General features: G+C 41.7%; 2 protein-coding genes and 1 pseudogene across 2 annotated transcripts; all 3 read right to left on the bottom strand.

The window, feature by feature from the left end:
- Positions 1–4,302: 4,302 nt before the first annotated feature.
- On the bottom strand, positions 4,303–5,574 carry LOC123992301 (annotated as a pseudogene).
- Positions 5,575–6,290: 716 nt separating this feature from the next.
- LOC123992438 (olfactory receptor 1D2-like) lies at positions 6,291–7,629 on the bottom strand. The gene has a single exon (XM_046293573.1). It carries the CDS (start codon positions 7,612–7,614, stop codon positions 6,679–6,681), a length of 936 nt encoding a protein of 311 aa, XP_046149529.1. The 5' UTR covers positions 7,615–7,629; the 3' UTR covers positions 6,291–6,678.
- A 7,447-nt stretch (positions 7,630–15,076) lies between these two features.
- LOC123992228 (olfactory receptor 1D2-like) lies at positions 15,077–16,096 on the bottom strand. The gene has a single exon (XM_046293410.1). It carries the CDS (start codon positions 16,029–16,031, stop codon positions 15,096–15,098), a length of 936 nt encoding a protein of 311 aa, XP_046149366.1. The 5' UTR covers positions 16,032–16,096; the 3' UTR covers positions 15,077–15,095.

Raw genomic sequence — 16,096 nt, 5'->3', positions numbered from 1 at the left:
AACTGTCTGAGAGGAATGTCATGTTCCCGAGCCCAGGCTTCGTCCATAAAACAGCCCTCCGCCCCAGAGTCTATCAAGGCACTGCAAGAAGCTGCCGAACCGGTCCAGCGTAGATGGACCGACAAGGTAGTACATGATCTTGAAGGAGAGACCTGAGTAGTAGCGCTCACCAGTAGCCCTCCGCTTACTGATAAGCTCTGGCTTTTACTGGACATGAAATGACAAAATGACCAGCGGAACCGCAATAGAGACAGAGGCGGTTGGTGATTCTCCGTTCCCTCTCCTTAGTCGAGATGCGAATACCCCCCAGCTGCATAGGCTCAGCAACTGAGCCAGTGGAAGAAGATGGTAGTGATGCGGAGAGGGGGGAAACGGATAACGCGAGCTCGGTGACGATGATCAACCCGTCGTTCTATGCGAATAGCGAGTTCAATCAAGGAATCCACGCTGGAAGGAACCTCCCGGGAGAGAATCTCATCCTTTACCTCCGCGCGGAGACCCTCCAGAAAACGAGCGAGCAAAGTCGGCTCGTTCCAGTCACTGGAGGCAGCAAGAGTGCGAAACTCTATAGAGTAATCAGTTATGGATCGATTACCTTGACATAGGGAAGACAGGGCCCTGGAAGCTTCTTCCCCAAAAACAGAACGATCAAAAACCCGTATCATCTCCTCCTTAAAGTTCTGATACTGGTTAGTACACTCAGCCCTCGCCTCCCAGATAGCCGTGCCCCACTCACGAGCCCGTCCAGTAAGGAGAGATATGACGTAGGCGATACGAGCTGTGTCCCTGGAGTACGTGTTGGGCTGGAGAGAAAACACAATATCACACTGGGTGAGAAACGAGCGGCATTCAGTGGGCTCCCCAGAGTTACACGGCGGGTTATTAATTCTGGGCTCCGGAGACTCGGAAGCCCTGGAAGTAGCCGGTGGATCGAGGCGGAGATGGTGAATATGTTTCGAGAGGTCGGAGACTTGGGTGGCCAGGGTCTCAACGGCATGTCGAGCAGCAGACAATTCCTGCTCGTGTCTGCCTAGCATCGCTCCCTGGATCTCGACGGCTGAGTGGAGAGGATCCGAAGTCGCTGGGTCCATTCTTGGTCGGATTCTTCTGTTATGCAGGTGAGTGAGGACCCAAAAGCGGTTTAACAGAAACAGAGTCTTTTAATGTCCAAACACAGGGAAAACATAAATCCTCTTCAGAAGTCTCGGTTGAGAAAATAGACAACCCGCAGAGAGGGCGACAAACAAATCAATAAGTCCTCTGATCTTTACAGGAGAGTCCCCTTCTAGCAGCAGAGGAGAATAGCAGGGCTAGCGGCAACAGACTGCAGGTCCCTCCAGGTAGGCGCGGACCGTAGAGGACAGAGGCACCTGATCACACGCAGCATCTAATGAAGAAGCAGATACGACAGGACTGGACAAGGACGAAGCAAACAAGAATCCGACAAAGACAGAGGCAGAAACAGAGAGAGAAATAGAGACCTAATCAGAGGGAAAAGAGGGAACAGGTGGGAGAGAGTAAACAAGGTAGTTAGAGGAGACGAGGGACAGCTGGGGGAAGGAAAGGGAGAGATGGTAACCTAACACGACCAGCAGGGGGAAACGAAGAGAAGAGAAAGAACAGGAACAAGACATAACATGACAATACATGACAGTACCCCCCCACTCACCGAGCGCCTCCTGGCGCACTCGAGGAGGAAACCTGGCGGCAACGGAGGAAATCATCGATCAGCGAACGGTCCAGCACGTCCCGAGATGGAACCCAACTCCTTTCCTCAGGACCGTACCCCTCCCAATCCACTAGATACTGATGACCACGGCCCGAGGATGCATGTCCAAAATCTTCCGGACCCTGTAGATAGGTGCGCCCTCGACAAGGATGGGGGGGGGGGGAGATGAACGGGGGCGCGAAGAAAGGGCTTGACACAGGAGACATGGAAGACCGGGTGGACGCGACGAAGATGTCGCGGAAGAAGAAGTCGCACTGCGACAGGATTAATGACCTGCGAATTACAGAACGGACCAATGAACCGCGGGGTCAACTTGCGAGAAGCTGTCATAAGGGGAAGGTTCTGAGTGGAGAGCCATACTCTCTGACTGCAACAATATCTAGGACTCTTAGTCCTACGCTTATTAGCGGCTCTCACAGTCTGCGCCCTATAACGGCAAAGTGCAGACCTGACCCTCTTCCAGGTGCGCTCACAACGTTGGACAAAAGCCTGAGCGGAGGGGACGCTGGACTCGGCGAGCTGGGATGAGAACAGAGGAGGCTGGTACCCGAGGCTACTCTGAACAGGAGATAGCCCGGTCGCAGACGAAGGAAGCGAGTTGTGAGCGTATTCTGCCCAGGGGAGCTGTTCTGCCCAAGACGCAGGGTTACGAAAGGAAAGACTGCGTATGATGCGACCAATAGTCTGATTGGCCCGTTCTGCTTGACCGTTAGACTGGGGGTGAAAACCGGAAGAGAGACTGACGGAAGCCCCAATCAAACGGCAAAACTCCCTCCAAAATTGAGACGTGAATTGCGGACCCCTGTCCGAAACGGCGTCTGACGGAAGGCCATGAATTCTGAAAACATTTTCAATGATGATTTGTGCCGTCTCTTTAGCAGAAGGAAGCTTAGCGAGGGGAATAAAATGAGCCGCCTTAGAGAACCTATCGACAACCGTTAGAATAACAGTCTTCCCCGCTGACGAAGGCAGACCGGTAATAAAGTCTAAGGCGATGTGAGACCACGGTCAAGAGGGAATGGAAAGCGGTGTGAGACGGCCGGCAGGAGGAGAGTTACCGGACTTAGTCTGCGCAGTCCGAACAAGCAGCCACGAAACGACGCGTGTCACGCTCCTGAGTGGGCCACCAAAAACGCTGGCGAATAGAAGCAAGCGTATCCCGAACGCCGGGGTGGCCGGCTAACTTGGCAGAGTGAGCCCACTGAAGAACGGCCAGACGAGTAGGAACGGGAACGAAAAGAAGGTTCCTAGGACAAGCGCGCGGCGACGGAGTGTGAGTGAGTGCTTGCTTTACCTGCCTCTCAATTCCCCAGACAGTCAACCTGACAACACGCCCCCCTTATCCCTCAGACGGGATAAAGCATCAGGCTTGGTGTTCTTAGAGCCCGGACGATAAGAGATAACGAACTCGAAACGAGCGAAAAACAGCGCCCAACGGGCCTGACGCGCATTAATTCGTTTGGCCGAAAGGATGTACTCAAGGTTCCTATGGTCAGTCCAAACGACAAAAGGAACGGTCGCCCCCTCCAACCACTGTCGCCATTCGCCTAGGGCTAAGCGGATGGCGAGCAGTTCGCGGTTTCCCACATCATAGTTACGTTCCGACGGCGACAGGCGATGAGAAAAATACGCGCAAGGGTGGACCTTGTTGTCAGAATGGGAGCGCTGGGAAAGAATGGCTCCCAAGCCCACCTCTGACGCGTCTACCTCGACAATGAACTGTCTAGAGACGTCAGGTGTAACAAGGATAGGTGCGGATGTAAAACGCTCTTTGAGGAGATCAAAAGCTCCCTGGGCGGAAACGGACCACTTAAAGCACGTCTTGACAGAAGTAAGGGCTGTGAGAGGAGCTGCCACCTGACCGAAATTACGGATGAAACGACGATAGAAATTCGCGAAGCCGAGAAAGCGCTGCAACTCGACACGTGACTTAGGGACGGGCCAATCGCTGACAGCTTGGACCTTAGCGGGATCCATCTTAATGCCTTCAGCGGAAATAACAGAACCGAGAAATGTGACGGAGGAGGCATGAAAAGCGCACTTCTCAGCCTTCACATAAAGACAATTCTCTAAAAGGAGCTGGAGGACACGTCGAACGTGCTGAACATGAATCTGGAGTGAAGGTGAAAAGGGAGAGAAGGTAAAAGGGAGAGAAGGAAAAGGGAGAGAAGGAAGGGAGAGAAGGAAAAGGGAGAGAAGGTAACCTAACATGACCAGCAGGGGGAAACGAAGAGAAGAGAAAGAACAGGAACAAGACATAACATGAAAATACATGACAGTTGGAGCAAGGAACACAAGCATTTTTCTACACCAGCAATAACATTGCTAAATATGTGTATGTGAGCAATACATTTTGATTTGCTACAATTACTCTATTCTTGGAATATTTGTAAATCATTTTCACAGAAGAGCATGATAGATAAAACAAATGAGGGGCCATTTAACCTTGCAACAGTTCTGCCAGATTTTAACTTTATTTTTGTTAACTTCTGATATCAATCAGGAAGTCTCCCTGTTGTGTAAGATCATGTAATTAACCTCTCACATCAATGCTTTTATGTGTATTTCACTTTCTAAAAACTGCCCACTCGAATCTGATTAAGTCAGTATGTGACAGGGTTAAAGACAGGTGGTATAACAAGGAATTGTACAGCCATTGCACTACGCTTATTGAGATGACTTATTACTAATCCATCCTTGCAAAGTGTCACAAAGGGTCACTGTGATGAAAATAACCATTGTCAATAAATGTGGCACACATGTCTGTGTGAACTTAATCCTTCCCTTAGCTGACTTTATACAAGTCCTTACAATCTGACAATAAGAAAATGCAATGAGAAGTATCTGTAAAACATGAACCACTATTATACAAAAGCTCAAATTCTGATTGATGGTAATGGGTAAACATGCATGTTTCAGTATCGATGGAATGTCACAGAATATCTTATCAATGCGAGATCCACACAAAGGAAGTCTGACAGTTAAACTAACTACTATGAGTGCTATAAATAAAGGATAACACCAATAAAATAAGAGTAACTTTCTAACAGTTAAGGATGTCACAATGGTATGATATAGTAGTGGTCTGCCTATTGCCACATACCTGTCGTAAGACATCACTGTGTAACGACTTTCTTCCGTTGAAGGAGAGTCGGACCAAAATGCAGCGTGGTTAGTTCGATACATCTTTAATAATGAAAAAACACAAACAATACAAAAACAACTAACGGAATGAGAACCTACACAGCCTATCTGGTGATATAACTAACACAGAGACAGGAACAATCACCCACCAAACACTCACAGAATATGGCTGCCTAAATATGGTTCCCAATCAGAGACAACGATAATCACCTGACTCTGATTGAGAACCGCCTCAGGCAGCCATAGACTACGTAGACACCCCACAAAACCCCTAAGACAAAAACACACCACAATAACCCATGTCACACCCTGGCCTGACCAAACAAAACACAAAATACTAAGACCAAGGCGTGACACACTGTTAGAATAGACATTTCACACAGGACAGATGTGTATATTGCACAGGTTTGAGTGAAACATCCACCATAAGATATCACCTGAACATCTGATTGAAGGTCCAGTAACAACTTGGGGTAGAAACCAGCAGTTCCATACAATCCATTGACACACAGACTACACAGAAAGATATACATGGGCTCATGGAGGCCTTTCTCCTGAATGATTGTTATGATCAGAGTCAGATTCACAGTGATGATGAGAAGGTATGTGATAAGAGACAAGGTAAAATAGACCGATTTGTTGTTAAATGTCTCTTGTAAACCAAATAGATTAATTAACTTGACTTGGGTTGAGTTCTCCATAGCTTTTGTTGATTTGCTTTCGCTGGTCAATGCAGCAATTCTTAGTCCTTAAATGGCTCGAGTGTGTATGGAGGTGAATGAATGTGTGTTAATTATTTGATTATGTGTCCACAATAGTTTTAACAAAACAAATTCATATCCTCCATCAAACTCTTATTTTTTAAAATAAAATCAAAGATCCCGATAATATATATTATCAGATTTCAGAGGTGTGAAAGATATAAAGAAACGTGTGCCTGTGAAATGTGTTCTTGCTTGACACAGGGATACTGCTCCAATAAGTTGTATATTAATACCACCAGAAGACAGTCAAAATACATGATTTGAAATGGAATATTAATATATAATATGTATACGCTGGAGAAAAATCTACGTCTAGTCAATCAATTCAATGGGAATTCAGAATGTGATATTTCTGTTCACTATGTATTGTATCTTGTTAATGCCATTTATAATCACTCCAAATGTGTAGCCTACATTCAACCTTACTTTCTAGTTTCATGCATATTTGTGTTATTGCACCAATTAAACAATGAATTGTCTTCCAAAGTGGTTGTGAACACACATTTATTTTGAGAGATACACTGTGGACGCCTGTTTATAAGCACATATATACATTATCACAACTCAAGAACCTAAAAAAAGCTATATATTTACTGTGTTGTAACCACAACCATTAATGACATAATTTATTTTTGTTAACAGTATTATGAATAAAGCACCCAGTGGGGAAAATATAGATCGAAGGAGTAGCTTTGCATATTGCTGTTCTTCTTTAAAAAGTTCTTAACTGTATAAGGAGTCACATATTTGTGCTATCCATTGGACCCCATTTCCTAAATAGTGCACTACTTTGGTTCTGGTCAAAAGTAGTGCACCATAAAGGGAATAGGGTGCCATTTGGGAGCCAGTCAAGCATTTTCATGCTCAGGAGGTGTACTACAATTACTCTATTCTTGGAATATTTGTAAATCACTTTCCCAGAAGAGGGCGATAGACATCAACAAATTAGGGGCCATTTAACCTTGCAGCAGTTTTGGAAGATTTTACCTTCATTTTGTTGACTTCTGATATCAGTAAGTCTCCCTGTTGTTTAAGATGTAACTAACGTCTCATAACAAAGATTGTATGTGTATTACACTTTCTAAAAACTGCCCTTCGAATCTGCTTGAGGTTAAGTCCATATATGACAGGGTTTAAGACAGGTGGTATAACAAGGAATTGTACGGCCATTGCATTACGCATATTTAGAGTTATATTTACATTATTCCACCCTTGCAAATGGTCAAACAGGGTCACTGTGATGAAAATAAATATTGTTAATACATGTGGCACACATGTCTGTGTGAACTTAATCCTTCCCTTAGCTGACTTAACACAAGTCCTTACAATCTGACAGTAAGAAAATACAATGTAAAGTAACTGTAAAACATGAACCAATACGAGGCATTTGCTCCAAATCTGATTGATGGTAATGGAAAAACATGCATGTTTCAGTATAGACGGAAAATCACAGAAAATTTTATCAATTCGAGATCCACACAAAGGAAGTCTGACTGTTAAACTAAGACTTATTAGTCCTATAAATAAAGGATAACACCAAGACAATAAGAGTAACTTTCTAACAGTTAAAGATTTCACAATATTATGATATAGTAGTGGTCTACATATTGCCACATACCTGTCGTAAGACATCACTGTTAGAGTAGACATTTCACACATGACAGATGTGTATATGACATAGGTTTGAGTGAAACATCCACCATAAGATATCACCTGAACATCTGACTGAAGGTCCAGTAAGAACTTGGGGTAGAAACCAGCAGTTCCATACAATCCATTGACACACAGACTACACAGAAAGATATACATGGGCTCATGGAGACCTTTCTCCTGAATGATTGTTAGGATCAGAGTCAGATTCACAGTGATGATGAGAAGGTATGTGATAAGAGACATGGTAAAATATACCGATTTGTTGTTAAATGTCTCTTGTAAGCCAAAGAGATAAAATATCTTGACTTGGGTTGAGTTCTCCATAGCATTTGTTAATTTTCTTCCTCAGGTCAATGGAGCAATTCTTAGTCCTTACAAGGCTTGAGTGTGTATGGATGTGAATCATATGATTCTGTTTAGGCTCAGACTAAACACAATAGTTTTAACAAAACAAATTCTCATCCTCCCTCAAACTTGTACAATTTTTATTTTTTAAATATCCCGATAATATCTGTACATTATCAGACTTCGGAGGTGTGAAAGAAATAAAGAAACTTGTGTCCATAAAATGTCTTCTTGCTTGACAGGGGAGACTGCTCCAATATCTTGTCCTGGTAGCCTCTAAATATACCATAGTGTATGATCACATGGGATTGTAGTTTCAGTGTCAACATGTAACAATTCCATAGAGATGGAACTATAGAGTGTATGACAAGCAAGTCATTTAATTATATTTACTCAGTCTATTTATGTTTTAACCAGGAAAACTGAGGATGTCCTAAGGACATTCGGTGATGTTCTCATCAGGTCCCTTTAAGACAGCATTTCCCAAACTCGGTCCTGGGGACCCCAAGGCTGCATGTTTTTATTTCTTGCCCTAGCATTACATAGCTGATTCAAATCATCAAAGATTGATGATTAGTTGCTGATTTGAATCACTTGTGTAGTGCTAGGGCAAAAAAAAAAAATGTGTGCAACCATTGGGGTCCCCAGGACCGAGTTTGGGAAAAGCTGCTTTAAGGTTTTCAGCGAGACGTTATACCACTGATGTTCTGAGACCACTCTACAAACATTAAAACATGACGTTAACCTTGGGACCATAAGAGGACATTCAGTACAGATTCCAGTTTGGTCCGAGTATAACGATATAATAAGGTATTTTAATGTCCCTTAGGGAACATTATGAAAAGGTTCCTATTTGTGTCATACCCTGATCTATTTCACCTGTCTTTGTGCTTGTCTCCACCCCCTCCAGGTGTCGCCCGTCTTCCCCATTATCCCCAGAGTATTTTCCCCCTTGCTCCTGTCTTTTTCTTGTTCCTGTTTTCTATGTTTCCCGGTTTTGACCATTCTGCCTGCCCTGACCCTGAGCCAGCCTACCGTTCTGTACCTTGTCACACCACCCTGGATTATTGACCTCTGCCTTCCCTGACCGCGAGACTGCCTGCCGTTCTATACAGTGGAGCAAAAAAGTATTTAGTCAGCCACCAATTGTGCAAGTTCCCCCACTTAAAAAGATGAGAGAGGCCTGTAATTTTCATCATAGGTAGACTTCAACGATGACAGACAAAATGAGGAAAAAAAATCCAGAAATAACATTGTAGGATTTTTAATGGATTGATTTGCATATTATGGTGGAAAATAAGTATTTATTGTACGTCCAATGTTCTGACAAAATTACTATCATGGCATTGTCTCTAATGCCATATCTGGGGTTTTCCTACTTGGTGTGTTGCTTAGGCACTATCCTAAGTTGATAACTATATGATAAGTCAACAGCTGTAAGGCACTAGTTTTGGGCAGTCTACAGGGATGTCCTATGGACTTCTGGGAAGAAAACTGGTGAGTGCTGTAAAGTCAAAGGCCTAGAAGTAAATGTTCAACTTTACTAAGGCTTATATTTTGCTTGGACACTTAAGTGATTCTAGCATAAATCCTAATTGGATGTTCCGTTGTGCATGTGCGTTTATGCTTACACAAGCACGCATGTCAAGGGAAGAAAACCAAGTATCCTGGCAGATTACAACTTGTTCAGAATGAGTCTGATGTAGTCAGGTAATTTTCAGGTCAATGCCTGGAGGTCAGTCAGAATTGGTGTCGAGGGAGTTTGTAGTAGATTTTTCCTATAAGTTTAGTTTAGTTTATTTTTTTTTACAGGGACAGTGCACATTAATCAACGTTTCAGTAAAAGTGCCGGTTTTAGCCAGCCGGCTAATTTTCAACCGCAGTCCCTGGGCAGGTTATTAAAAACAATTACAATATAGACAATAGCACCATAGACATAGCAACATAGCAACATAGGACAAGCAAGACATAGCATACAGACAGAGCAACATAGAACAAAAAGCAGCAAGACAAAATTCATAAAAGCAACAAAGTCACTGTGTCTTCCACTATTGTAATGGTGATAGGTATGAAGTCTATTTCACGGACGAGCTAACCTCACGACGGAAGTACCCTTTAAGTAATGGACCAGTCGTACGTGGTGTGATCATGGTTCATGACTTATAATTTCCCTCCTGAATGGAGGATTCTATTTATTAGTGACGTGTGTTAACCATTGGACGAGTGCACTGGAGATTCCCTTCCACGTGTTGCACTCTGATGTCGCTATTGTCAAGGGTAATTTGATTGGTTAGGTCTCTAACCTTCTTACTGATTGTAGCTGGACTGACTGTTGCTGGTATTGGTACTGGTGCTCAAAGGGACCAGTTATCCTACCGATTTATTCTGAAATATTATACTACCAGAACACATGATTGGAGCATTTTACTAGTTGTATTGTAGTTGAACCAACACATGGCAAGGACTGATTATTGTTGCCATTTGTTTTGGAAGTGGACAAGTCCACTGGACTTCCTTTACGACCAGTGTGGTACACCTCAGTACTATCTTAGATGTGTTCTAAGATAATCCCCGTCTAGGGGTCTGTCTGCTCCTCACTGTTCTCACAGGGGAGTATGGTGTTGTCCGTAGTCTCAACCCCCCCACCGGCCTCGATGAGGCTCATCATGGGTCTGGGCTACTATTCCCCCCTTTGTTTCTCGGGACCCCCCCACCAGCGGGTGGTGTTGGTGTCCGAGGCGCAAACGAAAAGGTCAGACCCTATGTACGAGTTGTCAGCGGCTGCGTTGTTATGAGAATGGCTGTAACCTTTCAACCAATTCTCCTGGTGTTTGTGCTTCAAAACGCTCAGTGGCTGTCGAGGCATGTCAGTTTAAGCTTAGCAGAGGTAGACATGCTAATGTTATTTATGTTAGTGCAGGGTGAGCTGCACACAGTGGACTTCCTACTAGGGCTCACCACCTACTAGTATATCTGAATATTGCTGTATAACTGAACATGCACAATGTAATCATGTACTGTATGTCAAAGCATGTCAAATTTATACGTTGAAAAACTTGTATGGTAAAAGCAATGTGTTTGGGTGTCCCTAACATTGCCAAAAAAACAAAGAGCTGTGAATGGACCAGTGGTTCACTAATCAGGGACTTGATGAGCTTGGCAACAGTAACAAGGGTTGATGTGTAATGCTACTAGGGTACGCATGCCCTGGGTAGAAAACGTTTCTTTGCGACTGTCAAGTGACATCCCCATGACAAACCAGGAACTACAAAAAAGCATCCAAGGGACCATGAAACAACGTCCCAGGATTGTCCTAAAACTGTCCTCTGGGACATCCTGGGACAAAAATGGAACTAGACAAAACATCCAGGGGACCATAACGCATCGTCTGAAGAATGTGCTAAAAACTCAGTGGCAAGCCATGACTATGAAACGTAGGCCTTAAGAGAGACCAAAAACATTCAATAGCCTCAAACTAAAAAAGTCACAAAATGAACAGAACACAAAATGTGACACAAAATGTGACACAAAATGTGAAAACTGTTCAAGGGTGTGTAAACATTCACTCTAGGCACTGTATTTCGAGTTTATGACAAGCAAGTCGCAACTTATTAACCAATCAAACTGTAATTAACTTGATGTAATTTCTTGAGTATATGGTAGGAAACCAAAGTGGCAACAAGACCCGATATGTTATTCAGTATAGTATTTGAACAGGCAAGCTTGACTACCGAGGTAGTTATCACGATACACTGTCGAAAACGTCACAAACAAAATTGCAGCCGCAAACTCAGGGAGATAATGATGGTGTTGATGAAAAAAAGAGTACAACCAGGACAGCAGAATTAAGCCACAAATGATTTTAGGTGTCATAATATTGTTATACTATAGAGGATAACAAATAGAAATGTACCGGTCATAGGACAAAACTGCTAAATTACTAAATGATGTTAAACCGTAAATCTGGGAAATATCATGTGTGTCAGAGTGTTTCAGAGAGTAAGTAAAACATGAGAGCAGGAAAGCACATAGAAACAGATACATGGGTTCATGAAGGTATTTTTCAATGCAGAAAACTCCTATAAGCAAAGCATTGGCAATAATTATGACAATATAATAATAAATAATAATAATATATGCCATTTAGCAGACGCTTTTATCCAAAGCGACTTACAGTCATGTGTGCATACATTCTACGTATGGGTGGTCCCGGGGATCGAACCCACTACCCTGGCGTTACAAGCGCCATGCTCTACCAACTGAGCTACAGAAGGACCACAATATAATACAGTTACTGCAGCAAAGCAAAGTAGAAATACTTCTATTGTCTGATATCACCGTATGCAGCAAGCCTAAAGATGTAGAGTTCTACATGGACCTGGGAAACGGTAGAGATGAGTTGTAAATGTGTGAAGAAGAGTAAATGTAGCTTACATATCATTTTAAACAATGAATTCACAAACAGACAAACTAAATGGATAATTCCTTGACCTGTTCTTATTACAGTGATAGATTTGCCGACATCTATACTAACCAATATAGATGTATTTTCATTCTCCTGATAACATCAAACAATACTATACTTTGTATCCTGCACTCATATTAGTTATTACATTAAAACGCTAAATCAATTGATTACATGTAAAGTATGCTAAATACAAAATTTAGACCAAACATTTCTAATCCATGATGAACTGCTTAAACTAAGAATATACTTTATTCTTAAAAAAAAGCCTGCCATTTTTAAATTTAACTAGGCAAAAGATGGCCTACGCTGGGCCAACTGCGCACCGCCATATGGCACTCCCAACCATGGCCAGATGTGCCTGGATTCGAACCAGGTACTGCAGTGACAACTCTTCCACTGGGATGCAGTGTCTTAGACCACTGCACCACTCTGTGTGATATGCAAATGATCACCAATATCTGGAAACTATATAGAGAAGCAGATACCATTTTGTAACAGGCCCTCCAGGGGGTTCAAAGGCTTTATTCAATTCTATAGAAATATAGCAAGTAGGGGGACGGAAGCAAAATTGTTACAGTACACATGGTCCATTCTTAAATAAAGAGAGAAGTTTAGTAGGATAGTGCAGCACATCAGAAGAATACACATCCTTAATGTTATGTTATTGAACAGGCTGTGTTAGTGGCCTATGATCCTTTAAAACAAACAATGTACGTGTGGTGACATGCTAGGCTGGTAGTCTGACCCAGATTAAATCTACTACTGGACTAAAATACACCGTCAATGGAGATTCTCCATTGAGAATATGTTTTATTCTAGGACCAGTCTTCTTCTGGATCTTGTACTCCATCTCTTAGTCTTGATCCTGAACACTGAAGGCATGTTTCTGGGTACTGTTGAGGAGTTACCTTGCTAGCTTCAGTTTGAATGCAAAATAAATGGTTCTCCATTGTGCGGAGCCAGATCCTGGGGGCATGGAGCTTTGGCGTGGTTTGAATTTAGGGTGCGTAGAGGTTCATAGGGGAGAGTAGGTCTGACAGGTAGGCCGGTCCGATGCCTTTTAGAGCTTTGTAGACGAGGAGGAGAAGTTATTTGAGTGATAGGTAGCCAATGTAGATCAGCAATTGAGTAAAAGGTATGACAATATTTCACAAATTAGAAAATGTTTTACATGTCTGATTTCCACCATCCTCAGCCCCATTAGTTAATGCAACTACAAGTAACAAAACACACAAGTCACATCACAAAAATGAAACAATAATAACAGAAAAGGTCCTACTCACGTTTAGCTTATGTTTTAGGGTTTGCAGCTGTGAGTGTTTCAGGGTAAGTCTCTCTAAGAGCTTTGCACACCTGGATTGTACAATATTTTTTATTATTGATACACAATCCAAAGTGTAATAGTAACTTCACAACTACTCATCTACTAACAGGGTTGAGCAGGTTACTTTCTAAATGTAATCCGTTACAGTTACTAGTTACCTCAAAAATGGTCATCAGCAACGTAATGTTTGGATTACCCAAACTCAGTAACGTAATCTGATTACATTCAGTTACTTTTAGATTACTTTCCCCTTAAGAGGCATTAGAAGATGACAAAAATGTATGTTACCAATTGAACGACATCTATTGCAGGGTAAATCAGTTTTAAAGTTTACATATCTGGCCATATATGGATGTTAAATTGTATCTTTATCGTTTGGTTATGTAGGCTTCTTCTAATCCCTCGCTTTCTACTACATATAATAATACGATTAAATTCTATCTTTACATTACAAACCAAAGTCTGTCAGAATTCCAGTCATTCCAATAAATGTTATACACCTTGATCTTCAAGAGTTGGACTTGCTAATATGAAGTATAGATTAGCCAAATAGTTTTAGCTGAGCATAACCCTTTGAGTACTACTGAAAAGTACTATTTTCATTCATTCATTTTCATTTTCATTTTCATTTGAGATATGAGTAATGAACGCAATTTACTCAACAATAACAACAATAATAACAATACACGTCAAATAAATACAAGGCCACAAATAACGGACCACAATACAATAAACAATCACTCACAGACAAACATGGGGGAACAGAGGGTTAAATTATGATGAAGTAATTGGGGGATTGATACCAGGTGTGTAAGACAAAGACAAAACAAATGGAAAATGAAAAATGGATCGGTGATGGCTAGAAGACCGGTGACGTCAACCGCCGAACACAGTCGGAACAAGGAGAGGAAACGACTTCGGTAGAAGTCGTGACAAGGAATTTGAAATGATGTATACTTTTACATCTACTTTTGATACTTAAGTATATTTTAGTAATCACATTTACTTTTGATACTGAGGTATATTTAGACTTTTACTCAAGTTTGACAATTGGGTACTTTTTCCACCACTGCCTACATGCAACCATACTTTCTAGATACATGTGTATTCTTGTTATTGTACCAATAAAATAATTAATTGTCTTTCAAAGTTGTTGTGAATATCCATTTATTTTGAGAGATACACTGAAGAAGAGTCCTGGCTATAAGCACATATATGCATTATCACAACTCAATAACCTAAAAAAAACCTGAAGCATTATTTATTTTCTGAGAGTATTAAGAATAAAGCACCCAGCTGGGAAAATAGATATTTAAACAACAGCTTTGCATATTGTTATTCTTCTTTAGAAATGTCTTAACTGCATAAGGAGCCACCGATTTGTTCTATCAACTGCACTCTATTCACTTTCTAGTGCACTACTTTGGCTCTGGTTAAAAGTAGTGCACAACATAGGGAATAGAACGCCATTTGGGATGCATACAACCTTTTTCCTAGTTAGGAAATGTGTACTACAATTACTATTTATAAATCACTTGCCCAGAAGAGGGCGATGGGTATCAAGAAATGAGACGTGCCATTTAACCGCGCAAAGGTTTTGGCAGATTTGACCTTTATTTTGTTGACTTCTGATATGACGAAGTCTCCCTGTTGTGTAAAATCATGTAACTAACATCTTATATCAATAATTTTATGTGCATTACACTTTATAAGAACTGCCCGTCGAATCTGCTTGAGGTTAAGTCCATATATGACAGGGTTAAAGACAGGTGGTATAATAAGGAATTGTACGGCCATTGCATTACGCATATTTAGTGTAATATTTACATTATTCCACCCTTGCAAATTGTCAAACAGGGTCACTGTGATGAAAATAACAATTGTTAATAAATGTGGCACACATGTCTGTGTGAACTTAATCCTTCCCTTAGCTGACTTTACACAAGTCCTTACAATCTGACCGTAAGAAAATACAATGTAAAGTAACTGTAAAACATGAACCAATACGAGGCATTTGCTCCAAATCTGATTGATGGTAATGGGTAAACATGCATGTTTCAGTATAGATGGAATGTCACAGAAGATCTTGTCAATGCGAGATCCACACAAAGGAACTCCGACGGCTAAACTAACTGCTATGAGTCCTATAAATAAAGGATAACACCAAGAAAATAAGAGTAACTTTCTAACAGTTAAAGATGTCACAATGGTGTGATATAGTAGTGGTCTGCATATTGCCACATACCTGTCGTAAGACATCACCGTTAGAGTAGACATTTCACACATGACAGATGTGTATATGACATAGGTTTGAGTGAAACATCCACCATAAGATATCACCTGAACATCTGACTGAAGGTCCAGTAAGAACTTGGGGTAGAAACCAGCAGTTCCATACAATCCATTGATACATAGACTACACAGAAAGATATACATGGGCTCATGGAGGCCTTTCTCCTGAATTATTGTTATGATCAGAGTCAGATTCACAGTGATGATGAGAAGGTATGTGATAAGAGACAAGGTAAAATAGACCGATTTGTTGTTAAATGTCTCTTGTAAGCCAAAAAGATAAAAGAACTTGACTTGGGTTGAGTTCTCCATAACTTTTGTTAATTTTCTTCCATAGTTCAATGCAGCAATTCTTAGTCCTTAAATGGCTTGAGTGT

This window comes from Oncorhynchus gorbuscha, linkage group LG13 (assembly GCF_021184085.1).
Source record: "Oncorhynchus gorbuscha isolate QuinsamMale2020 ecotype Even-year linkage group LG13, OgorEven_v1.0, whole genome shotgun sequence".
Lineage (NCBI taxonomy): Eukaryota > Metazoa > Chordata > Actinopteri > Salmoniformes > Salmonidae > Oncorhynchus > Oncorhynchus gorbuscha.
This window is presented reverse-complemented; position numbering and strand designations above follow the sequence as displayed.